Source organism: Pteropus medius, unplaced genomic scaffold (genome assembly GCF_902729225.1).
Source record: "Pteropus medius unplaced genomic scaffold, Ma_sr-lr_union100, whole genome shotgun sequence".
In the NCBI taxonomy this organism is placed as follows: Eukaryota; Metazoa; Chordata; class Mammalia; order Chiroptera; family Pteropodidae; genus Pteropus; species Pteropus medius.
The window spans coordinates 177,732-204,987 of record NW_024354503.1 but is presented as its reverse complement, the minus strand read 5'-3'; the positions used below and the strand labels follow the sequence as shown (position 1 = coordinate 204,987).

At 38.9% G+C, this 27,256-nt stretch overlaps 1 protein-coding gene and 1 pseudogene across 1 annotated transcript in view; one reads left to right on the top strand and one right to left on the bottom strand.

Moving 5' to 3' along the window:
- The window catches only part of MICOS10 (mitochondrial contact site and cristae organizing system subunit 10), a 30,108-nt gene extending 8,478 nt beyond the window's left edge, over positions 1-21,630 (bottom strand). The window contains exon 1 of the mRNA XM_039854527.1: positions 21,453-21,630. Within this exon, the coding sequence (XP_039710461.1) occupies positions 21,453-21,516 (64 nt within the window). The 5' untranslated portion in view covers positions 21,517-21,630. The remainder of the gene's footprint in view (positions 1-21,452) is intronic.
- On the top strand, positions 1,633-1,760 carry LOC120596463 (uncharacterized; annotated as a pseudogene).
- Positions 21,631-27,256: the final 5,626 nt, after the last annotated feature.

Below are 27,256 nucleotides of genomic sequence, written 5' to 3'. Positions count from 1 at the left end.
ACACACACACACGGAGGAGCCTTATGGAATTGACATTAGGCAAGGAGCCCACGCTCTGAAACCATTTCTTTGGAGAGGAAAAAGAATTGGCACAAATTCTTTCAAAAAGAAATTACTCCAAATCAATCTAACCCTGCTCTTTAATGCATGCTTAGTGCCCAAAAGGACATCATAAAACTGGCTAGTAGATAAATACACATTTTTAGGAAAGAACAACTCCCTAACAGTTCATCTGATACTATTTCAATAACAAAACAACAGAACTCACTCCCACTAACTACATATAAAATATTGTCTTATCTTATGCCTAACTGGATTTTAAAAGGAGTTTAAAAGAATAACAACTAACAGTATGCCACTGTACACCTTAAGCCACACTTTATGTAAGAAAGAAAGGGTAATATATGTTGACAGCTATTACTGTTTCATGTGGACAATTTCCAGTTAGTCAATGCAACTTTATTTAGAAAAATCTTTGCACTGACCATGCCACATATCATAAAGCTTTACTTCACTGAAAACAATTAGGAAGCAAACATAATCAGCAAGAATTAACAAGCAGGCTACATAAACTGATTGCAGTCTTGGGGTAGAAATGTACTTTGGATGCTAAGCTAAAAAGAACAAGTCAGTGCAATACATGTTCCTGCGAAATCAACTTTGTAAAAGTTGCAGTTGCCAATGACCTTTCAATTAAGAAGGAATAACTTGATGTTTGGAGAGGCACAGAAAAAACAAATCCTCAGAAATTCTCTTCTCTTAGAAAACATTTCTACAAAATCTCAGAGGGGCAAAAAAACACAAAAAAACAAAAAAACAAAAAACCAGACCACAGACCCATCTTATTGGTCTATTTAGTATGTCATTTATGTGATGATTAAGATCTCATCCCACCTTACATTTAACACTTTAAACCAAGCTCCTAAATTTATAAGCTTAAAGTTGATCTGCATCTAAAAATTAAAATTGTGAAGCAACTTCATCTTAATTTGTATAACTTAAATCAAGATGTATGAGCAAAAACTATACCATGTTCAATTGGCAGTTTGTAAATATGAGAAGCTACAAGAATTACAAGCAAGTTTTTAAGATCCTAGAAGCCCTATGCCAAAGAACTTTATTCTTAAATGCCTGTAAGAAAAGATATAGCTTCCAAAAACTAAGGAACTTTCTCTGCTGCTATGTGGAATGGCAAGAACACTGCTTCCAGCCCCTGCTCCACTCCTTACCAGCTAGCTCTTCCACCTCAGGTCAATGGTTTAACCCCAGCTGGCCTCCATGTGCTCACCTGGAGAGTGAAAACAACCTTATGGGGTTGCTATAAAAGGAAAATGTAAGGTATCTAGCAGGGTCTGACACAATTCAGTAAGTGGCAATTTAGTTCTGCTACCTCTCTAATAAAACCCAAAAGACGTCAAATATGTAATCATCATGGTTAATCCTTTATTAATATACAACTCATTGGTTTGCTTAGGATCCCACTGTGGGCAAGCCCTAGATGAAAATCACACAGCTAAAAATCAGAACCCTTTTTGCCACTCTTTGCATAGCTGATTATATTTTCGCTGGCATTAGCAACTGTTTCCAGGAATGTCAGATTTTGAGAGATACATATTTATATATAGGGGATTGAGCTTTGCGCAGCGGCAGTTTAGTAGCCAATGAAGTTTATCTGAGGCACGATTATTGCTAATTAAATAGGAGATTGATTCCTTCAGATTCATTGCTGAACTACATTTTGCTTTAAAAAATAATATTTTCCTAGAGCTGTCTTGTGTTTAATAAAGTTATTTTTACGCTTTGAACATGGATTAATATCAAATTGACCTATTTATAATGGGCATGTTTTCCTGTTCAATCATGTTTCTATTAACGCTATTACAATCATCAAGTGCATTTGTTACGACAGAACAAACAAGAATGTGCTTTTATAGAAAAGTACCCTTGGGACTGAGTTTAGTGAGAATTACATTTCCAAGAAACATTCCTGATTTATGAAAGATGCTCGGGGCCCAATTTATGAGGGAAAAAAATAGTTTTAAGTCAGCTCCAAACTGTGTTACTTAATCCTTTGAGGCAGAGACAGATTGTCCCAGGTGTCCGTGTGCAAATGCCAAGTCATGTGAATTAACCAAGAACGCGTGCCAGACCAAAGACCCAGAGATGGTAAATTCAGTCTGTGTTATTCAGCTTCTCAAAAGTCAACATTGCTGCAGGGAATAGAGGAAATAGACTAAGAAGGTGGCTATTTTACAAGACCATAACCTTCCTATGGCTATCTACGCTAGACAGAGGCTGGAACATCTGTAGGAATTTCTCGGGTGGACATCAATCGCCATCAATCTGACCAGAACAAGCAAACCAGTCAGCAGAAAGGAGTAAAGATAGGGAGGTAAATGTGGAAGGCATTACTGGTGTGCTCTGTTTCAAGAACAGCCAAACTCATAAAAGGGTCCTTTTAAATGACTGTGTATAGCACATGATCCAACTTTCAGAATTCTGACGGCCATACAACTTTCCAAAAATGCACAAAAGAAACACGGTTGTACATATTTTACTAAAATATAATGTTAATTCACATGTAGGCATAGTATGTAGAAAATGAGCTCTGAAAACTAATTATAAAAGGGAGACTGGAAAAATGCAGAAATAAGTTTCAACAAACACAATAAAAGACAATGCATTTACATTTATTTAAGGGGGGGTGCTTTGGAGATGCTAATATTTATAGTGTCAGGCACTGTATTCCATTTCTATATTTCATTTGATCCATAGAATCACCTTTTAGGTCTATCACGATCCTGTCTTACAGAAGTAACAATATAGAGAGGGGTTAAGTGACTTACCCAAGTACACACAACTAAAAAAGGAAATTCAAACCCAGGCTGTCTGCCTCCAAAGTCATGGCTCTTCCCTATACACTGGGATAAACCTCATAGAGAGGTCAGCATAGCAAATGGGCTAAGGGCTGATAAATAACTCCAGGTGAATCCAAACCACTCAAAAGGGTATTCTGCAGCGAGCCCCTTCCCTCCCAGCACCTCCGATACCTCTAGCCCTCTTCATTAGCGTCAGTAACTGGATTCTCCTTATTCTTGTGAAAGCAAATATAAGAATTAGGGATCCATTATACCCTATGTACACATCACCATAGCTATAATGTTGTCGTCTATTCCTGATTCAAATGAAAAATTCAATGGAGAAACAAGTACCAATGCCTTTTCCTTACACCTTTACTTGACTGACATTTATTAGCATTTATTAAGCAGAAGGCACTAAGCACAGACTTCACTACTCTCGGAGCACATTCTTTAAAAAGTGGGAAGTATTACGTAGCAGTTATACTTCAGTTATAAGGTTCTGTGGACTTGGGGGTAAGACAAGTTAAACATGATTGAGAATACTGGTTAGGTTACTTCCTGTGTGTCTCAGTCCTTGGGTAAGTTACATAGCATCTCCAGGTACCAGTTTCTTCATATGAAAAATAATACTGACATTAATAGTGTCTAGCCCTGACTGGGGAACAGCGAGGATGAAACAGCATAACGTGCAGAAAGCTTAGAAGAACAATATCTTGCACACAGTAACTATACTGGTCTTCTACAAAAAGCATTTTAAGAACACACTATAAGTTTAAATATTTACTGAACACTGAAGGGCAAGAACACTGGGTTCAACAAGGGTCAGAAGTAAGACAAGTCTCTTCCCTGGGGAGCTTGTGATCAAGAAGGGATAACAAGTCAGGTGTCCAGAAAACTGCGCAGACAGGTCTTCGGTGCCCTGAGGCGAGTGGGAACACATTTAGCTGGGAAGATGTTTTTAATCTTCAAGAAAGTTTAAATTAATTTAATATTAATTCTATTTACTATTAAAAAAAGAGGTGGCATTTGGGTTGTCTTAACAGCCAGAGTTTTGGGGGGAAAGGCACGCACTCTATCCGGTGGCAGAAAAGCAGGGCTTGTGCAGGGAAACGAGGGGGCGGGGCAGAGAGTCTAGCTGAAACATGAGGAATATGGGAACAGGGGATAAGGCTAGAAAGGGGCGGGGGCCATTCCGAAGGCACCAGCAGCCGGCCAAGGAGCCTACACAGCGCTTACTTAATTCAGTAGGCAGGGGGATTCCACGAAGAGTTTTTAAAAAGGCTCACAAGACTGAGGCTACGCTTTAGGAAGACTCATCTGACTGAGGTGTGCAAGATTACTTGGAAAAGAAGAGACATTTTGCTGGCAGAATTTACAGGACTTAACTGATTAAGTGTGTGGATGTGTATCTGAGGTTTTAGAGGGTGCGGGGGGGAAGGCTGTCAAAGAAAATGCTGAGGACTTCTACCTGTATAACTGTAAAAACATTGGTGCTATTCATAAGTCATCAAATAACCTTTTAATACCAAATTCCTTTAATAAATCTAAAATGTAACTTGGTTGATAAAAATGTAACATCTAGTTGTTTTTCGGAACACCAGACAATAGTAAACAAAGAACAGTCACCAAGCGCTTATGCTTCAGGACTGGATTACCTCCTTTCGGTCCTCACAGCAAACTTCTTTTATTAGCCCCATTTTATAGACCAAGAGACTGAGTCACAGAAAGGTTAAGGAACTCGCCTCAGGTCACACGACTGGGATGTGAACCAGTCTGATTCCAGAGGCCTACTGCTCTTTGGTCTCCATGCTACACTAGTGCCAGTGTCGCTTCCTCACAGATAGGTGAAGATATTACAATCATTAATTTTGACTTACCAAAGGAAACTACTTTCCAAAATTCATCCTGGCCAACACTATGTGTGGGCATTTCCTTAATTATACAAACTGAGTGCCTACTGTGTGTCAGGCACTGTGCTAGGCCCTGGGCAATAATAAGCTCTCGCATTCATTCAGTTCGCTGTCTAGTGTTGGAGCCAACTGATAAAATATAAGGCAAAATGACAGAAATCGGAAGTACTAGAAGCACTGAGCAGGGTACCCAAACCGTCCTGGAGGGCTAGAGAAGGGAGTGGGAAAGAAGGCAGCAAGAGAAACGGACCACAAGGAGCTCAGATTCTCTTCCTACCCACCTGACTGAAAAAAAATGTTACCTTACATACTTTGGTCTCTCCTCAGCAGCCCTGCCCTCTATCTTGCCTGTATTCCATGCCAGGCAGAACTGAAAGAGACGGTGTTTAAGGTAAGCAGTACAGGTTAAAGTGTGACTTTAACCAAGGATTAGGAATTTCTGAGCAGTGAGAGTGAGAACACTTATTGATGATTCTGAGATAATGGATCCCTAGGTCAGATCCATACATAGGCAGGAACGAAGACAAAAAGAAATAGAAAAGAGGGTCAAATATTCTTAAAAGATATCAATGGTTTTGCATTTAAGGTATTGTTGGTTCTAATGGTGAATATCTCAAATCAGTACTGCAAAGGTGTTGGAAGGACTTGCCTGAATTTTGGGGCTTTCTGTGAGCAAGCAATGTTTTCTCTGCTATTTAAATCTGGTTCCAATAAGGGAGGTGCCCGAGACTATAAGGCTAGGACACAGAACCCAGATGACTTTCTCTTACGGTAGCATTCCACAGTCTTTCTTAAAGGCATCACGATTCTCTAAAGCCCCATAAATAAACCTCTCCAAATCAATGGACTTGCATACTTGAAGAAACCAAGAATTCAGTTTTTATAAACTGAGTAAAGAAAAAATCTTCTAAAAAAGAAATTATGAGCTGAAATAAAATAAATTTCAAGTTGCAGCTGGAACAAGGAGAAAAATAAGTTATTTTTTCAATGGTCACAGCCAATCCTTTCTGGGAATACATAAGATTAATAGCATTTATTCTAATGTCAAGACAATATATGATTGGAGCAGTAATACGCTGTACTTTTGCTTCTCATCAGAGTAGGATATTTATGAGGGTTTGTCACATATAGGCCTATGCTGAAATAGTAAAAAAGAAAAAAGAAAAATTCCTGCAACTAATGGCTTTCAATTCAGTTATCTGAAACGATGCCAAGAAACTAGCAGCTTTCTTAGGACTACCTTCTTAGTAAAAAGTGAATTATGTTGCTTAAATCATTTGCTTCACTTAATCATTTAAAATCTATCGAACAGGAATTTTGAGTGGTTTATTTGTGCAGGTTCTGACAATCAGAAACATTTGTTATAACTTGTAAACATTTGTCAAAGTTAAGTGAGTCTACAAATCCATCAACAATTATGTCAGTGTCAACAATAATTCTAAATTATCCTAAGCATCCTAATGCAGGTTTAGGATGGATAGAGAAAACTGAAGTAAAAGCACTGTATACTGTTAATCAAGTGTCTTTAAAAATTCTACCTGAAGATGCATAACTGAAGCAACCTGGAGTCTATGTAATCTCAAACGAGCCCTCAACCACATTGTTATCGGCCTGTCCACCCGCCCTCTCCCTCAGACGTGCCCTGTACTACCTTTTCTATTCAATGCCACATTACCCATTGATACTGACCCATATTCTCACATCCCATATCCTTCTACTATCTTTCCTAATTTGTACTCAGGTTTATCCTTTATTTCTTGTTCCTGTCATGCTGTCTAAAGAGGATTTCAAATTCACTTTCTCTCTTACTTTTTTAAATGACAAGTTAAATTGTTAACTGTTAACAGTTATCAATTCCAACAGACTTTCACTTTATAAGTAATACAGTTCTTTTTTGTCTTTTTTTTTTAATAAGCATACATTTGGTTTAAAAAAAAAGACCTTAAAATTATGAGCTACACTTTTTTAAAAGTCATTTGAATTATTCTTTTTGTTCCTTTTTCTTTTCTCCTTTACTTCATTTCCCACTTCATTTTCAGTTGCTGAAAAAGTATGTGCATATAGATATATGAATATATGACCCTGTGTTATGTATTAGTCTGAAAGGGCTGTGGCTGGAGAGTCATAGAGAATAAGCTTGGGAAAGTTACATTTGTCTAGGGTAGGATTTCTCAACTTCAATGACTGACATTAACGCTTTGGTGCTGTCCTGTACATAGTACAATGTTTAGCAGAATCCCTGTCCCCCACCCACTAGATGTCAGTAGCACCCCCACTTCCCCATCCTCCAGTATGACAACCATGTCTCCAGACACTGCCGAATGTCCCAAGAGTGGGATATGGGGGATAGATCATCCCCAATTGAGAACCACTGGTCTAGGGGTTTAAAATTTATAAAATGCTTTCCCGTCCATCTGATTATTATCTTATCCTGGGTTTCATCAAAACCATATAGGGATTAACATCCCAAGTTTACAAATGAGGAAACCGAAGCTTAGAGGGGCCAATAACTGTCCAAGCTCACTGGGCTCCAGCTAAAGGAGCTTCATGTTGCAGGTCCTCTGTTTCCTCATCCCTTCGGCGAGAGGCTGGGCTAAACCAGCATTATTCACAATTCCCTTCATTCTTCTCTTGCCGTCTTTCAAAGCAGAAAGACTTTCTCCCAGAGAAATCTTCTGCGGAAGCCCAATATATTCAATAGATAAAAACTAAGCTTCTACTTGAGGAGTCCAAGTATCATCCAGGCCCTGCCTCCTTAAACCTCATACTTGTCCCAGAGGGACTCCCAAACTCTAGGCTCTATAGAGCATATTGCAAAAACTGGTGATAACTTTAAGTTATGATTCTAAACAGCATCTCTCAGTTAAGATGGTTTCTAGCTGAAATAGGAACCAGGTACATTCAGTAGAAATAGCATCTTAAACCATGATACAAACTAAGTTACAGATAAGGTAGTAGGGGAATGGAGAGGGTATATGTTTGTGCCAAGTGTGTGGAACGATAGTTGGGTAAATCTAGGAGAGCTATACGCAGATATCAGAATATCAGTAAGCAGCAGTCTCATGGACAAATCTGTCCAATAACCAGAAGAGAAAGAAACAGGTTCCAAACAAAGTACCCTACTTGAATGGACCTAAAAAACATGTATTGACCTCCCCAAGCATCAATTTTCCAATCTGTGAAATGAGAGGGTTGAAATAAGTTAGTGGTTATCAGTCCTTTTTCTCCCCCTAAAACAATAAAATTATTTTTTCAAATAAAATATTATACATACAGAAAATAGATAAACAAATCAAAGTAAAGCTGCTCTGTTTGGGCAGGGGGAAGGGAGAGGGTTGGAGACCTGACTAGAAATCCACTTGCTCAGCCTTCCCTCACTCTACTCTCCATACCTACCCCCACCCACGGGCAACCTCCAGGGTACTTTGGAACACATTTAAAAATCACTGGACCAAAGGAATCCCTCAGGTTCCTTCCAGCTCTAATGATCCGTTGTTCTGTAAGTCTATGAATTCATGGAGGTTATTCAATTGGGGCCATCCAAGGAAAGCAACAATAGGACATCACATCCACCAAGGACAAACAAATCCCTGTAACTTGCTGACCAATGAGAAACTTCATTAATAGATACCAATGTAATATCAAAGTTAGTGAAAGCTTAAAGAGATGTTCACATTAAACTACTAATCTATTTAATAAAACTAGATTCAACATATTTATGTAAAGATTATTCATAATCTTCAACTATAAAAACCGAAAGAACTCAGTAAACAATTTTTTGAATAGAAACTGTTCTCATTTATTTATTCGCTTACATTATAAAAAGAGCAAAGTTAATGATCCTTCCCACCAAGTATCATTATCATTTCCAAGAGTTACTTTGGATTAAGTTTATTGTTTACCATTCCATTTATATAAGTGGGATCATTTATCACATATGTTCTATAACTTGCTCTTCTCATTTTATAATTATGAAAGACACTTTTCTGTGAAAGTACATGTCTTTTTTAAACTCTTCACTGAAATATATATACAGAAAGCTGCACAATTAAGTGTACTGCTCGATGAACTTTCAGACTACACACACCCATGTTACCAGCAACCAGAGCAAGACACAGAAGATTACCAACATCCCCAGAAGCCTGCCTTGTGCTTAGTCAAAACTCTCCATTCAAGGATAACTATACTGACTTCCAATAGCACAGTTTTGCCTGTTTTTAAATTTATATCAATGGAATCGCACAGTAAGTACTTTGGCCCAACACTGTTGTGAATACCTGTACATAGCTCATTCATTATCAGTGTTGTATAGTATTCCATTACAGTAGTATACCACGAGTTACTTACCCATTCTGTTGATGAGCATTTGGGTAGTTTCTAGTCAGTGCTATCATGCAGAGTGTTCGGTGAACTTTCTAGTACAAGTCACCTGGTGAAATCGATGTATGCATATCTACTGGATACATATCTAAGCATGGAATTGCTGTGTCACAGGGTATACATGTATAGTTAGCTTTTTTTCAGTAGACATGCCTCAGTTTTCCAAAGTGGTTACACCAATTCATACTCCCATAAGCTGAGTCTGAGGTTTTGGTTGCTTTAAACCTCACCAACACTGAGTTTTTTTCATCTTTTTCATTTTCATTTCATTTTTCACCTTTTTGGTTTTAAATAAGTTTTTGAGGTATAATTCATGTAGAATAAACTACACCCATTTAAAGTGTAAAATTCAATGAGCCTGATAGATGTACATACCTGTGAAGCCACCACAATCAAGAAATGGAATACTGCTATCACCCCTAAAAGTTTCCTCGTGTCCCTTTGCAGTCAGTCTTCCCTCCACCCTTGGGCCCAGGCAACCACGTATCTACTTTGTCATCATAGATTGATTTGCATTTTCTAGAATTCTTGATATAAATGGAATCGTTCAGTATATACAGGCATACCTTACTGAGCTTTGCTTTGCTATGTTTCACAGATGTTGCATGAAGGCAAGACTCTCCAGCAACAAAGATTATGACCGGCTTTCCGATACTCACTTTATTGTGGCGGTGTGGAACTAAACCCACAACGTCTCTGAGGTGCGCCTGTACTCTTTTCTGTTGCTTTGCCTGTTTGAGTTTTTGTGCCGAAACCCAGGACAACATACACTCTTTTGTAACTAGCTTCTTTCACTCAACATGATTTTGAATGTATGTTGTTATGTGCCTCAAGTTTGGGGCATTATGTATAGAGCTGGTATGAACATTCATATAAAACATATTTTCATTTCTCTTGGATACTTAAGGGTAGAATGACCAGATAGTATGTTTAACTTTATAAAAAACTACCTAAACGTTTTATGAAGTGGTTGTACCATTATACAGTCCCCTCAACAGTATACAAGAGTTCCAGTTGCTCCATATTCTAGTCAACCTTTAGTATTGTCAGTCTTTTTCATTTTAACTATTCTCATGGGTGTGCAGGGGCATCTCATTATGATTTTAATTTGCATTTCCTTAATGACCACTGATGTTGAATATCTTTTCAATTACTTATTTGCTGTTAGTATAAATTCTTTTTGTGAAGAATCTTTTCAAACATTTTCCCCATTTTCTTAAATGGTTGGTTGTCTTATGACTAATTTTAAGATTTCTTTATTTATTCTGGAAACAATTCCTTTATCAGATATAGTACTGCAAATATTTTTTCTCATTCTGGAACTTGCTTTTTTGTTTTCTTAATGGAGTTTTTCAAAGAGCAAGAGTTTTAAATTTTTAAATCAAATCCAGTATATCAATTTTTTTCTTTGTGAATTTTTGCTTTTTTGTGACCTAAGAAATCTTTTCTGAACTCAAGGTAACAAACATTTCTCTCCTATGTTTTCTTCTAGAGGTTTCATACTTTTAGCTTTTAAAATTAGGTCTGTGACCCTTTCGAGTTAATTTTTATGTATGATAATGAGGTTTATTTTTTTCCTCTATATGGATACTCTGTTATTCTAGCACAATATCTTGAAATTGGTATCTTTGTCAAAAATAAATTGGCCATATATTTACGGGTCTATTTCTAGACACTAGCAATTTTACTGAACTATATATGTATCCCTTCCCCAATACCATACTGTCTTATTTACTGTAGCTTCGCAGTAAGTCTTGAAATCAAGTAATATTATTCCTCCAACTTTGTTTTTCTTTTCAAAAAATGCTTTGGCTATTGTGGATTGTTTACATTTTCATACAGTTTTTAAAATCAGCTTCTCAATTTCTATAAATATCTCAGCATTATTTTTCTTGCTGGGAGAGTAAAAAAGGGATTATGTTTGTATCCTAAATATGGTGGCACATAAGAGACATTCAATTAATGTTAGCATCCTCTCTTTTTCCCTCTCTTGGCCTTTAAATAAACAGGATCCAATCTAGCAATGCCCTAACATTTCACTAAGTTGGTCAATGGCTGCAGTAAAAATATTACCACACCAAATGACTTTTATAAGTAAATATTTGTATTTTTACTTGGATTCGATACTAAAACACACTTGCCAGAGAAAGCAATTCAGCATATTTACTAATAAACTGTTTCAGGCCACATTTTAGGAAAGCATAAAACCACAGTTAGACAAAAATTTAAATATTTTCAAGTTCCATATAGCGCCTAATTACATTATTCTATAATACTAACAAAAATTTTCCTCTAGCAAGATTACAATGTTCCATTATTCATATTGCTGTTGCAGATGGAAAATGTATTTTTGCATTTGTTTAGAAATACCTACAAACACTGTTTAGAAATACATGTAACAAACAAAATATGGCTACTAATTCAACAATTAACATGTACTAATTTGGAACCCAAACCTATAAACAACCAAAATCTTTGAAGTATTTTAGTTTAGTGTAATTGATATAACTCCATGAAATGGAGAGGTATCAGTTTGCAAACACAGGCCACCAAAAGGCAATTTTTGGTGAGCCACCAATACTTTGTGGCAACCCACATTTATCAGACGATAGTTAAAGAAAAACAGTAATTTGCTTTCTTTTTCCATGATCTTATTCAAGGCCTCTTTCAGCCTAGTATTTTTTAACATTAAAATGGCCTGAAACAAGCAATTTAACTACACTTAATTGATTAATGGATGAGTAAATAAAATCTAATCTGCTGGTTAATTTTAGGCAGGTCGGCCGCTAAGTCATTCACTGTCCTATTTTCTTAACAAGGAAGGAACAAGGCCAAATCCTTTCTTTTCATGAAGATGAATGCATGGCAAAGCGATAACTTTCACCCTGTTGACTGAGCTGCATAGAACCGGTGACCTATCTCAAAACACACCAGAAATTAATAAACTGCAAAATGTTACTGGAGCTCCCCTCCTATCTCTCTCATTTGTCAATCACAACACTATTCTTCATTTACACAGGCTTGGCATCACCCCTGACTCCTCCCACTCATGAGCCTGCATTTCAAGTTCTGTAGATGTTACCACTGTACTGTCACCATTACTTCTGTCTCCATTCCGCTCCTTCTGCTCTCATCTTTTTTCTGGTTTCCTTTAAACTGACCATCTTTGGCATGATTCTGCAATAATATACTAATCCATCTCTGCCTTCATTCTGGCTCTTTCCAACTCAATTCTCCCCAGCTAATTCGGTGATCTTTCTGAAATCAGAAATTCAACAATGTCACTCTTCAGCTTAACATTCAATGGTTTTTTTCAATGCTACACAAAGAGCTGCCATACAATCCAGCAATTCTACTCTGAGTTATATATCGAAATGAAAACCCATCCTGATGAAAACTGTATACTTGACCTTAGTGACATAATTCATAATAGCCAAAAAATGTGAAACACATAAATGTCCATTAACTGATAAATGAATAAACGAAATTGTGGTATATCCAATCCATAGAATATTATTTCTTAACGGATGTCAATACCATCCAAAGTGATCTACAGAGTGAATGCAATCCCTATCAAAATCCCATGACATCTTTTGCAGAAATAGAAAAACCCATCCTAAAATTCATATGGAATCTCAAGGGATCCTGAATAGCCAAAAACAATCTTGAAAAAGAAAAACAAACCTAAAGGACTCACCCTTCCTGATTTCAAAACTTACTACAAAGCTACAGTAATCAAAACAGTGTGATACTGGCATAAAGACAAACATATAGAACAATGGAATCGAATAGAGAGCACAGAAATATACCTTTGCATATGTGGTCAAATAATTTTTGACAAAGGTGGCAAGACAATTCAATGGGGAAAGGATAGTCTTTTCAAGAAATGGTACTGGGAAAACTGGATGTCCACATGCAAAAGAATGAAGCTGGACCCTCCCTTACCTGACACCATATACAAAAATTAACTCAATATGGATCAAAGATCTAAATATAAAACCTAAAACTGTAAAACTCATAAAGAAAACACAAAGCAAAAAGTTCGTTATTTTGGATCTGGCAATGACTTCTTGGATAGAATACTGTAAAAGAGTAGAAAAAATACATATATTGTTCTCTGTCTCCAGGTCTTGACATAGAGAGCTCTTAAATCCCTTAGGATTTCCTGGGTGATATCAGTGTCTTTTGTTCTAATGAGGCTACTCTCAGTGGGCTCCTGGAAAGCTTCAGGATGGCAACTGGTCACCACAAAGACCTGACCGAACTTGGAATTTTCAGCACCCACCCCTCCCCCATTCTCCAAGAAGGGGAGAGGAGCTAGAAATTAAGTTAATGATTGAGCATATTTTTGTACTGAAGCTTCCATAAAAATCCCAAAAGTATGAGGTTCTGAGAGCTTCCAGGTTGGTGAACACATCCATGTGCCACGCCAGGAAGGTGGCACACCTCAGCTCACGGAAACAGAAGTTCCTTGCTCTTGGGATTCTTTAGGACCTTACCCTATGTATCTCTTCATCTGGCTGTTCATTCATAGTCATTAATATCCTTGGTAATGAACTGGTAATCGAGTAAGTAAACTGCTTTCTTAAGTTCTCTGAGCCATTCTGGCAAATTATGAAAGCCTAGGAGAAGGTCGTGGAAATCTGATTCATAGCCAGTCAAAAGCACAGGTAACGATGTGGACTTGTGATTGGCATCTGAAGTGGGGACTGTCTTCTGGGACTGAGTCCTTAACCTCTGGGTTCTGAGCTAACGCCAGTTACTGTCAGAATTGAACTGAATTATAGGACACCCAGCTGGTTTCAGAATTGTCTGGTGTGGAAAACCCACACATCTGATGTCAGAAGTACCGTGAAACGAGAGTTAAGGAGAAACAGAGCTTTTTCCTGCTCCGATACCGAAAGCAAATAAAAGAAAAAATCGACAAACTGAACTTCATGAAAATTTTTAAATTTTGTGCGTCAAAAGACAATATCAACAGAGTAAAAAGGCATCCCACATAAAAGGAGAAAATATTTGCAAATCATATATCTGTTAAGGGATTAATATCCAGACTATGTAGAGAACTCCTAAAATGCAACAACAAAAAAAGATTCAAAAATGAACAAAGGAACTTAATATTCATTTCTCCAAATAAAATATACAAATGGGCACACGAAAAGATGCTCAACTCAACTAATTAGGGAAATGCAAATCAAAACTAAAATGAGATACTACCTTACACCTATTAGGATAGCTACTCTTGAAAAGAAAAGAAAATGACAAATTTTGATGAGGATGTGAAGAAATTGGGACTCTTGTGCACTGTTGGTGGGAATGTAAGATGGTATAGCGACTGTGGAAAACTGTATGGCAGATCCTCAAAAAAATTAAAAACAGAATTACCATATGATCCAAGAAATTCCACTTCTAGGTATATACCCAAAGAAATTAAGAGTAGAGTCTCCAAGAGATAGTTGCATATCCGCGTTCATAGCAGCATTATTCACAATAGCTGATAGCTAAATTCAAAATAGAAGCAATCCAAGTGTCCATCAACAGGTGAATGAATAAACAAAATGTTATATATATAGTTCAGCCTTAAAAAGGAAGGAAATTCTGATACATGCTACAACATGGATGAAACTTGAGGGCATTATGCAAAGTGAAATCAACCAATCTCAAAAAGACAAATATTGTATAAGTCTACTTACATGAGGTCCCTAGAATAATCGTAATCACAAAGAAAGTAGAATGGTGGTTGCCAAGGGCTGGGGGAGGCGGGAATGGGAGTTACTGTTATATGGGTACGGAGTTTCAGTTTTACCAGATGAAGAGTTATGGAGATCGATGATGGAAATGATCACAGTGCAATAAATATATTTAATACTATCATTTAACTGTATACTTAAAAATGGTTAAGGTGGAAATTTCATTATGTATATTTTATCACAACAAAAAAAATGAAAAAGACATGAGTTGAATACCCCACGAGGCTATGAGGATTAAATAATGCATGTACATTGTAACATGTTTATTATTAGCACAGTATCCGGTATATGGTAAGTGCTCAATATATGGGAGCCATTACCATCATTCCTCAAAGAAGTCTAAGTCCTTCTTCCCCCTGGGACATAGTCTGGGCAGCTTCCAGGACTTGGAATGCAGTCCTCCACTGGGTCCACCTATTAAACGCCTGCAAATTCTCCCAAGATGAAATTTCAATGTCACCACTTCCTTTTCACACTCCTTAAGGGTAGGGCCAGTGTCCACTCATCTGTGCACCCCACCTCCGGCTTTCCACAATCCCAGGTATTGTTTTGGGAAGTATACACATTAATCATTACTGTTATATATAAGCTGGAATATCGATTGTCAAGCTTCCATACCACCCACAATAGCCAAGATCAGAGCAAATGTGTTATTTTCACTTACGATTCCTAATACAGCTAATATTTATCAAGTACAGGTAATGTCCTAACTGCTCTAGAGATTATCTTATTTATTCCTTACTTGTAACATCTCTCTGAGGCAGGTACTATTATTTTAGAGATGAGGAAACTGAGGTACAAAGAGGTATCTGTTGACACATTTATTTCTAATAAAGAAAAATCAGAGAAAAGAAAAGCAAAGGCATGTGAATGTTCCCACAGTCCACTGAATGGAATACATTCTAAGGGCTGCTTATAAAAGTCCACGACTTGCATTTTTCCTTCTTACTAAGAAAATAGAAAACACTGTTGTGCTTACTGAATACACTTGGCTCGCAAGGGCAGCTTTTTTTAGGAAAGTATCACAGGCTTGGGCAACCCCTCCCCCAACCATGACACCTCCTTCCTACTTTTAGATTTCCTGGCCAATACATAGAGTAGTAACACCAAATATTCCTTACTCTGGTTTCACAGTGAGAGTGAAACGCCACCAATTTTACAGCTTTTCAAGTCACATTAGGGATTCTTAGGACCTCCATGTGAATCCAGAAATTACTAGAATCAAGATGCTCCTCAAAGCCTCCTCCTGCAAATCTGCAACTCTGAGGCCCTGGCCACTGTCACACAGACATTAACTTGTTCCTGAGATCACAGCCTGCCAGCTCAGGCCTTCGAAATTAAAGAGTGAGTTGCGACAGGACTCTGAGGGCGATGACAGTGCTTCCACGACTCACACAGCAGGGCTTAGAGATTCTCAGATCCCAGGGGAGCACCTCCGTAAGTCTCATAACTGATTTTCCTCATCTTCTAGAATCTGATTTTCCCTGGGAAACAGAAAACAGATATAACCTCCTATCCAGTCCTGAGTGACAAGCACAAGCCTCCTATGTTAGCAAGATACTATGCCTTCTATTCTTATTAACATGTGGGTATATACAAGACAAATTAGTACTACAAGGAAAAGAAACGGTACAACCCTTGAACTGAGTGGAGAAAGAAAACCAGAGCATTCAATAAATCTGATAAAAATTAAAAATAAATCCATAAAATTAGCAAAAACCATTAATGACGCACTCACATAAAACTAACGGAACATGCCATTCTTAAAATGTAATAGTCTTCACTCCTTTTTAATTTCCTGCAGTGAGGCGCTGCCAGTACCACTTAAACCAACATCACTCTCTACTTGTCTAAAAACAAAAGTGCTCTCTGGTTTATGTTTCTTGCTTGACTATTCCAAAACATTTCTAATACTACTTTATTATTAAGATCTACTGACAGTAATTTACATCCCTAAGTGAAATAGAAAGTTGGTAAAAGTTCCAAGAGTACAAGGACACATGTTAAAACATGTAAACTGGCAGAAATTCACATGAAGTCTACCTTACTTGGACTTCTTAATTTAAATGTTAATTCATTCAGTTAACACACACTAAGCGGTAAATGTAGGACAGAAAATATAGTCTACAAAATTCTCAGCAATACACGTCATCCATTCAGCGATAATTACTGTATGCCTCCTTCACGCCGGGGGGTTGGGGGATCAATAGTGAACAAAATAGTCTCTGGTTCTCGTGAAGTTTATATTATAGGAAGGAAGGACAATCGAGTAAAGAAACAAATTGCAAATTTCAGCTGGTGATATGTGCCATTAAGAAAAATTACTGTTGTGATGGGGAATAAATAGGACACCTATAGGAACTTAAATGCTGACAAGGTTATTAAAAAAAGATGTATTAATCTCGAAACTTGTGGATGAACTAGGCAATATATATGGATGGCAGTGACAGGAATAAGAATAGAAGCCACAGAGAGGGGTAAAAATGTAAGAAGAAAGAACAAGAGTTGAAAAGAGAAACAGATGTGTAATGAACAACAGCCTATTGTGCCAATTACAGGGAGGCCTATGTTTTGTTTTGTTTTCTTGATCCATGGGATCAATTTATCAGATCAAACTATACAGAAACCGCCTATCCTACCATACTCCTATTAGACACAAAGTAGATATTTTAAAACCAGAATTAAAGGGGGAAATAGAACTGCCTTTCTTATGACAGCAAAAGGAGGGGGAGGGGTATTTATAAAGAAATGTGGCTCTTCCTACAGGACCAAATCATGCTAGAACTTTCTGTTAAGACATCACTCAAGCCTCAGAGTATGAGATCCTTGAAGAATACTATTTAAAAGAACCACTGCCTAAAATGCTTATGAGTTATTTAACTCGTCTGTACAACATCTAGACCAAACATGAACAATTAAAATAGTCATTTTTTCAGAAACCACTGGGAAAATAAAAACGCATTAGCCAAACAGATAAGCACTCACAAAGGGAGCTGTGCATCACCTTGGCTCCCTGTAGTCTTTGTCAAGGTAGAGGGTACATTATCAATATGTAACTGAAAGCCTTCATTGGCCCTTTCTTCCCTGCCTGCATCTTCATAACCATCACCAATCTTTTTGGCACTAGGAACCGGCACTCCCATGAGAAATCTAACACCTGATGATCTGAAGTGGAACTGAGGCGGTGATACCAGCATTGTGGAGCCGCTGCAAATACAAATGAAGTTTCGCTCCTGTGCCTGCCACCCACCTCCGACTGTGCCGCCCCGTTCCTAACAGGCCATGAACCAGTACCGGTCTGTGGCCCAGGGGTTGGAGACCCCTGTTCTACAAAACCTCTATCTTATGAGAGGCTGCCATTCCCTGTGTCTCCATTTCCATATTGAAGTACCAGAAAAACAAGCAGCCAAAGGTGTTTCAAGAGTTCCGTTACCTCACTGTCTATAGGAACAGGAACTAACAGACTCACTACAGAAGTGTGTTCATCCTCAGTCTCAAAGATCACTCAGACTAAGTAAATTAAATCCTCCCAAAATCAGACTTCTGCACTTTATCCATTTGCCCTGTCTCTAAGTCCATGGCTAAAGGTACAATCTTCTCAAAATCTGAACTCAGCTTCCCCCTCAAAATTAAAAACCCCTTTTCAACTTCTCATTATCATTCTCAAATTCAACTATGTAAGCAGAAAAGCAACCAAAATCATGACCTTTTTTCTCACTACAGTCTCTCTCCTACCATCTCACATAATCAGTTACTAAGTCTTATATGTTATTTACTGTATATGAGGTGCACACCCACTAATCCTGTTACTTTCCAAATTCTGATCAATGACATTATCACTTACCCAAGTTCTAAACCTGGAGTCGTCTTTATAAAGAATGAAGATGAGGCAAAGTTAACCAGTGGGAGAAAAAATAAAATAGCATTTATTGAGTTTCTATTATGTATTTATCACTTGTGCCGGCCTAGGAAATATGTTATACTATTTTCACTTTATAAATGGGGAAAAAAAGTTTGAAGTTTCTCAAATATACCCATTTCTCTCCAGTCTAACAGTTCAGACTTTTAACACTTCACATTTACAATACCGTTAGTCTTCTCTATTCCAAATCTGTTCTGCATAAAACACTGCCAGAACAATCATACCAAAATTCCATTTATATCACATCAATTCCCTGTTGAGGGCAGTGAAATGCCTTCTGCTTCCCTATTTGCCCAATGACTGATCCAGAGCTTCATAAATATTGGTTGCTTAAAACCATCCCACGATTCCCCATCAGCCTAGATATAATGAGCCCTGGAAGCAGAAAGTAATCACTTTAAGACAGAGATGCTGAATATACAGAAAACATGTGAAAAAGCCAAAGGCAAAGCAAAAGCCTTCAAGATAAAGTGGAACCTCTCTAAGACATTTCACAATTCTGACTCGACCCAAACCAGCCTTCTTTAGGGAATAAGGATGCTGAAATTAGAATGCCTCTGGGTTCTAACCCAGCTCCTCTACTTCCAGAGACCTAATCTCTCTGTGCTTCAATTTCCTCCTCTACATAAGTTCAACTTGGTCTCTGCTCCAGTTCTCCCACCCACTCCCTGATTATCCAAGTTCAAGTCATTCTCCAAACGTCAGCTAAAGGCCCATTTCTCTTGCAAACTCTTACTGGATGACTTCAGTCCATCACTCCACTTACTTAATTTATAATAACATTACAGCAAAAAGAGTCTGAATCACTCATTTTAATTTTTAGCTGTGCTCATACATCACCGTTTCATTTATTTCACCTGTGTATGCCCCATCCCCCGCTAATGGCCCACTCATGAATGACAGTGACACTACGAACTGCCTCAGGTGATCATCAGTACCACAACAATATTAATATCAACAATTACTACCACCATTTACTGAATACATAGTAAATGCCAGGTACTTGCTAAGTATCTTAAGTATTTTTCTCTCTCTTGATCTTCGTAATCCTTTTAGGTAAATACGCCTCTTTATCTCCATTTCATAGTTAAGGAAGATATGTTACCCAAAGCTACAAAAAAACAAACAAACAAACACCTAGTGAGGATGGGGGTGAAGAGTGAGAATGGGTGATTTCAAACTCAGCTCCATCTACCTCCCATTCTTAACTACTACATCATACTGTTTAGTAATTACTTTGGTCATTTCATATCTAGGTGTTAAATTTTCTCTCCTAAATGTAAGCTGTTAACAGTAACAAAAATTGTGCATTTCTTTGGTCATTTCCAGAACAACCCATTCTTAATAAGTGAGTCATACTCAAGCCTTCGCATAAACTAACTCATTTAATCCTCACGACAATTCTGTGAGATAGTAATAATTATTATTGCCAATTTACAAATGAGGAAACAGGCACAGAGAGGTTAAATAACTTGCCCCAAATCACACAGCTGGTAAAGTGCTGAATTTAAAGGTGAAATGGTAATTGTGATATATTACTTCATTTAATGACTCTTCTCAACAATTTTTACTAAGCACTTTTCTAGGGACTGGGGGATACAGCAATGAACAAACCAGAAAACATCCCTGCCCTCATGGAGCTTATAATCTTATTTCTTTTCCTGTATTTTCATTCTATCATTTTAAATACTCTTAAAGAAGATTTCCATACAAAAATATCAAATTTGGATAATAAAAACCAGTATGGAAGAAAGAGTATGAGACGTGTAGCCTCAAAACCTGGGACAAATTCCCAACTTTGTCATTTATTAGACCCTGGGCAAAATCTCTTCACCTGACTCTCAATTTCATGACCTGTATGAGACAGTGTATGAAGCTGTGCACCTAGCAGTGTCTGGCACTTAGTATACATCCTGTAAAGGAGTTCCCTTCTTTCTCCTTCCCTCCATGCAGTGACTTCATAATCTGTGTCGTCCCTGAGCACATGTTAAAAGGCTTTGCGACATTATATTAAGGATTACAAAGCGACCAATCTCTTCTGTTCCAGGGCAATTCTCATTCCAAATCACTATGTCTCCAATTTCAGGCCCCAGACTACTCTGCCGCCGATAAATCAGGTTACAACTCGGGAATGACGGCAACTCACGTTAGGGCCTGGCAGTGTCTATAAAGTGCTCCCAATGACCTTCTTTGGAAGGCACTTTTCAGCTGAGAAGGAATGTGGCCTCCTGACCAGGCTCCACTCCCCGTGAGGAAGATGTGGCACCAGGGAGGAGAATTTCGAGCCTCTGGCACAAGGTTGTGTCCTACATACCGTTTTTCACTCGAAGAGCTCGGCACCCCTCCTGCCACCTCTCCTGCCACCTGCCAACCCGACCCCCGCCTCCTCAGGGCTACAACTCACTCTTTTCACTCGGGCGGCGCCTAGGCTCCCGGGGCGCGTGTTCCCCGCCGCCCAAGTGACCGACCTACCGCCCGGGCTCGGGCAACCAGCCCTGGCCCAAGGGTCTGGAACAGGCCGGACCGCCTGACCTCTCATGGGGCTTCCCTTCCGCCCTCCTGGTCAGCGGCGCCTCGAGCTGGCTGCTTGGCTCCGGGCTGGGCCTGCCAGGGGCAAGAAGCCCCTTACCTATCTTCACGACCGTATCCGCCAAGCACCGATCCCACTTCCTGCCGAGTTCTGACTCCGACATGTTCCCCACCCGCAGCTCCAGCTTTCGTTACGGTGGGACCCCGCGCTCCGATTCTAGGCAAGTCTCGCGAGAGCTGGTCGCGGTTCCCAGGCCCGGAAGATCGGCGTCGGCGTGCCAGATATCGCGAGATGATCTGACTGCTTCCGTCCTTTCCTTTCCTCTCTCTCTTTTTTTTTTTAGTTGGTCGTCAAGGTGACGGGTTGCGGGAAGGCCCGAGGTGACCCTGACCTTGGAGCCGCGCCTACCTAAGGGTTGCAAGGCTGACAGGTTTCCTAAGCGGCATCCAAAGCCCTTCCTTCGCACCAGCTCCCGACGTTGGCCCTGGAAATTCCCAGGACAAATGAGGGCACAGCCTTTGATTTATTCATTCATTTCCTTACTCGGCTTCACTTTTTCTACTCATTCACTCATTTATTGCAGTGGCACTCCCACCTGCACCACTAACAGAAACTGCTCTGGCAAAGGTCACCTATTGCCAAATCATATGCTTTTTGGACCTCTGTACAGCATTTGACACAACTGCTCCCTCCTTCCGGGTCCTCCCTGTCTCCTGCCTTCTCTTTATTCGTTTGGACTCCCAGTACACCAGTCTTCCTAGTCCTTCCCTAACCCTTCTCTTTAGGGGTCCTTTCAGGGCTGCTTTTTCTCTGCCAGCTGCTTAAAGAGGTAACATCTACTGCTAGAACTTAGAGCTCCCCCTCCATCTTATTGTCACAGGAGCTTGCCTACTCCTCTTATTTGCTACATTATATTGAAACATCTGCAAGTAAAACTAAAAGCTCCTAAAGTGCCTGAGCTGCCCCTTCTTCATCTGCACACTCCCAGTTCAAAGGACAATGCCTTCCTTGGTCAGTAGGATCTTCTATGAAATATTTGTTGGACTGAATTGAATTCATTTATTCATTTATTTTTTCACTTATCCTTGGCAACTTTAACAGCAGAACAGCTGTACAGTCCTTACCAGAGACCCTTCTTTCAGAAAGGCTTCTTCCATGACCACCCTTCTAGCTCTCATCTGAGCTACATAGCAAATTGTATTGTAATTGTGTGTCTCTTGGATGTGACTGGTCCTTGAGAATGGAGGCTGTGCCATTCTTGAATCCCCTATGACTAGCAGAGAGCCTGGTATATATTGAATTCTCAATAAATGCTTTTTGAATGGATGTAAGAATGAATGGATGTATAAATATATGATTACTTTAGAAAGAGAAAAAAGCCTTTGTACTGGGAGAAATCTATTGTGTAGCATTTACATTGAAAAAGGAAAAAATTAACTTCGCTACATACCTATGATGTGTCACAAGTAGCATCAGGCATCTCATATCATTTTGTTTATTCTCACAGCAGGTTGAGATTAGTATCTTTATTTTCACAGATTTGGAGTATCACAGAAGTTAAGTAATGTGGAAGATGCATAAGCCTCTGCATTGTGTTGATTTAGAAACTGACAGAGGCATTTTTATTGGATTCAGGAGAGTTGTAAAATTTTGTGGAAGGCAGAGAGCAAATTACAAAAGCAATCAGAGGCAGATGGTATAGCATGGATTCTGGAGCCAGCCTGTCTGGGTTCAGATCCCAGCTTTGCCATTTCCTAGCTTTGTATCTATTATTCTCTCCTTCCACGGTTCCTTTCCCCATATGATGTTTTATTCACTGCTGAATCCCGAACCCTAGAACATTATCTAACACATAGTGTTTGCTTGATAAATATATGCTAGTTAAATGAATTAAAATAAATTAAAACTGGAGTTTTTATAGTTCTTGGAGAACAAAAACCAATAGGAATGAGAACAATATTTAAGAAAAACTAGCAATACATACTTTATCAACTTTGTTACATTTAAAAATAAATTTATCGATGCTGGAGAAGGGAGTACAAACATGAATAGGGGGAAAGCTTGAAAAGAACTCTGCTGTTGAATTGGAATTAAATGTATCACTATGAACTCACTATATTTAAAGTAATAGAGATAGATATAAAAATGTGTGTGTGTATTTCTTGATCCGGTTTGCTGAGAGGGCCTAAAAGCAGTAACAAACCAATAGCAATAAGCAAGCTTAGATTTTGGCTTCTAAATACCCTTCTCTACTGTAAGGTCCTTAAACTCCAGGGCTGGAGCAGGAAAAATATAAGATGACCCTTCTTGTGTCACAAAGTAATGAAATCTTTTAAGGAAGTCTTTTAGGGTCATGTCAAAACGTTTCAATAACTACGAACTGCCTAAAGTAGAGCCTGTTTCCTAATTGGAACTCTGTGAAAGTCATTATTAGGACTTCTCTCAATTGTATGGAACAAGTTTCATAAAGACAGAAGTTTGCATTTTGAATGGGTTAGGACAGAGTCTCATAATAAAGTAATTTCACAGTAAGAGAGCCAGGATCTTTCAATACTGGATAGAGGAAAAATGAAAAAGCAAAAACTGTCACTTAAGTACACTAGATTTTAGCCCCAACTGGTTAATCACCTAGACATAAGCTCTTTGTTTAGTTTACTAGCTTGTAAATCCAGCTTCATTAACAACGCAGATTAGAATATTTTATAGCACAGCACCTGCATAAATAAAGGTCTTTGAGATTCCAGTGGGTTCTTTTTCTGTTTCCTTTCAATTAAAAACTAATTCCTTTCTTAAAGAGAGATTCACATTTTTTTGTTTCAGGTCTTTTTTCTCCAAGAGAGGTCTTATATTATTTTGCCCAGAGTCAGGTATTCAAAGTCAAACAGCTACTAAGTAGCTTATTTGTTTGGTTCCAAAGTCCAGGGGCCCCTCCCATTTTTTTCATAACGTGTGTGTGTGTGTGTGTGTGTGTGTGTGTGTGTGGCTGTGTGTGAGAGATAACAAGCATACGGAAAAGTGCTAAAAACATAAATATGGCGTAACAAATAAATTGCTGCTAAATGAGCATCACCAGCACCTCAGAAGCCCACTCCCCGGTGTGTCCTTTGCCATACCGTATCCCCTCCCTCCCTGCTAGCATAATCACTATCCTGACTTTTACGTTATTTATTTCTTTGCTTTTCTTTTAGTGTTGTTACCTGATTATACATCCTTAATAACATGATTTAATTTTGCCTGGTTTTCAACTTTATATAAATGGAATCACACGGTCTGTATCCTGTGGTATTTGACTTTGCTCATTATTATGCTTTAAAATCCATCTATATTGCGTTTATAGTTCTTTCTTGTTTCATTGCCATATAGTACTCGTTATATTATACCCATACTTTATTATTCTACTATCTATGGATATTTGAGTTGTTTCCAGATTGAAATTATTACCAACAAGGCTTCTCATTCTTGTACATGTATCCTGATGCATATTGGCATACATTTTAATAGGAAATATAACTAAGGAGGGTGCTAAGGTATGCTTATCTTCAGGTTTTTAGATACCACAAACTTTATCCGAAAGTGCTTGTACCAGTTTACATTCTCGCCAGCAGTGTGTGACCTTTCCTGCGACTCCACATCCTCGCCAAAAGCTGATTTTTAATTACACTCGAAAATTGCTGCCAATCATACTGAGATAAGGGGAACCTTAAATCCAAAATCACTGGCGCTCTTATAGGAAGAGAAAAAATACAGAGACAGAAGGAAGATAGCTATGAGACAATGGAGTAGAGATTAGAACTATGTGGCTGCAAGCCAAGTGTCAGTCACCAGAAGCTAGGAGAGCAGCATGAAACGGAATCTCCCTTTGAGCCACCAAGAAGAAATCAACCCTGAGGACACTTTGCTTTTGGATTTCTAGCCTCCAGAACCGAGTGAGAATAAATTTCTGTCATTTTAAACCACCTGGTCTGTGAGACTTTGTTATGGCAGACCTAAGAAACTAAACTAGCAGGGAACACACTAGATTGGAAACGGTGAGAGCTGGACCCCAGTCTTCTCTGCCACTAACTGGTTGTCATATGCATGTAGCAGATCCCATCAAACGGTCCCGCCCACTGGCTCTCTCTTCAGATTCTTTCGTATGCTTCTTCCCATTGTACTTTTGGGCCTAATACTGGTAATGGCTCTGACTGTTACTTACTCAAAAGTATCACCATTCCTCTTGCTCTAATCAACTCTCCTCTATTTCCTGCCTGGATGCACCCTGTTTCCTGACAAGACCCTGACTGCTAAGCTTACGAGAGGTCTCTCCCTGCCCCTCCTGTACACCCAGCCACACCACCCAGCCTTTGTTTCCTAACCACTGCCCATCACAATTTGCAATTATCTTCTCTATTTACCCCTCTTATCCTCCCCCCCAACCCTTGTTTCTCCCACCAGATGGTAAGCTCCCTGAAAGCAGGGACTCATCATTATATCCTTAGTGCCTCACACAGTGTCTGGTGCATCGAAGGCATTTAATGAACATTTCTTGAATGAATGAATGAATGAATGAATGAATGAACGAACGAACGGACGCAGAGCAGGAATGATGTCCTTTTCATTTTCACATCCCTAGCACTAGCCAGGCCAGATACTAAGTGGTGCTCAGTCGATATTCTGTGCTCTCACGTGGCCCAGTCTTTGAGGCCAGAGGTTCCCAGTGTGGTACACACACCTAAGAGCAACACCCAGAGCAGACGGAAGTGTAGCTTTGTGTCAGGATGTGTTTAGATTGAACTTGGAGAAAATTCAAGTCTGAGGGAATGCTTGGACAGGTGCGTTTGAAAGTGTATTTTCTACACTTACCTGTATTCAAAGATACACTCAAGTCACATGTAAATAATTTGTGGAAGAACATGAGTTTGAGACAAATAACACCACCAAATTAGTTTGGATTTAAGTATATAAGCTTGAGAGTTGGTGCAAGTGTAATCATCATAGCTTGAGTATTAACATTTCAAAGGCCAACCAAAATCATACTTTTGTCCACACAAGAGTTCCCTGGGCTGACTTTATGTCAAGTTAGCTTTGATTTTTACCCGGATTATATGACTTGAGCCATAATGAGATTACTGGTTATCACTTGTTCTGTTCAGTTAATAAAAAATTAGGGATTTCTTGGTTAGTGTAATTTGTTTGGTAGAGAAAATATTTCTAAATATGGGATCCAATGGACACTTAGGTTGCTTCTGTGTCTTGGTTACCGTATATAATGCTGCAGTGAACATAGTGGTGCCTGTGTGTTTTCGAATTAGTGTTTTGGATTTCTTCAGATAAATATTTGGTAATCTCTTCTCAATTTCTCTTTTGTCTCATAGCCAAAAATGTGGGTGTCTCAGCCTTGAACTGGCACTTAGATCTATCTGCTTCCAAAGTCACAGCTTTACCTGGGAAGTTGAAAAGACTCTCTGAAACTCTATGCAAATCTTTATATATGAGTGCATATTTTTTTTCTTTGAGTCCACAGCTTTCCTCAGAGTCTCAGGGGGACCCAGGATCCAAAGAAGGTTAAGAACTATTGACCTGGAGCCAAATACAGGTCTTGGAGAGGACGCCAGTCCCTCCAGCAGAGGGCAGTGGCACCCGCATTCACTGACCTCCTTGACCTTATAACATTGGTTATCAAGAGATCATGATGTTGAGCCAGGTAGACCTGAGTCAAGAGTACCAAAAAAGAACACCAACCTTCCCCTATCCTTCCTGTTGGGTTGGTTTTGAAATCCCATTTCCAACTCCCAGTTGCCACGTCATTACATATGTAAGCTCCCAAGCAGTGGCTCTGGGGAAGACCACCTTCTCTCATCAACTTCCAGAAAGGCGCTGGAAAATTCTTCTCAGAGACACATATTTTTCTAAGCTTTATTGCT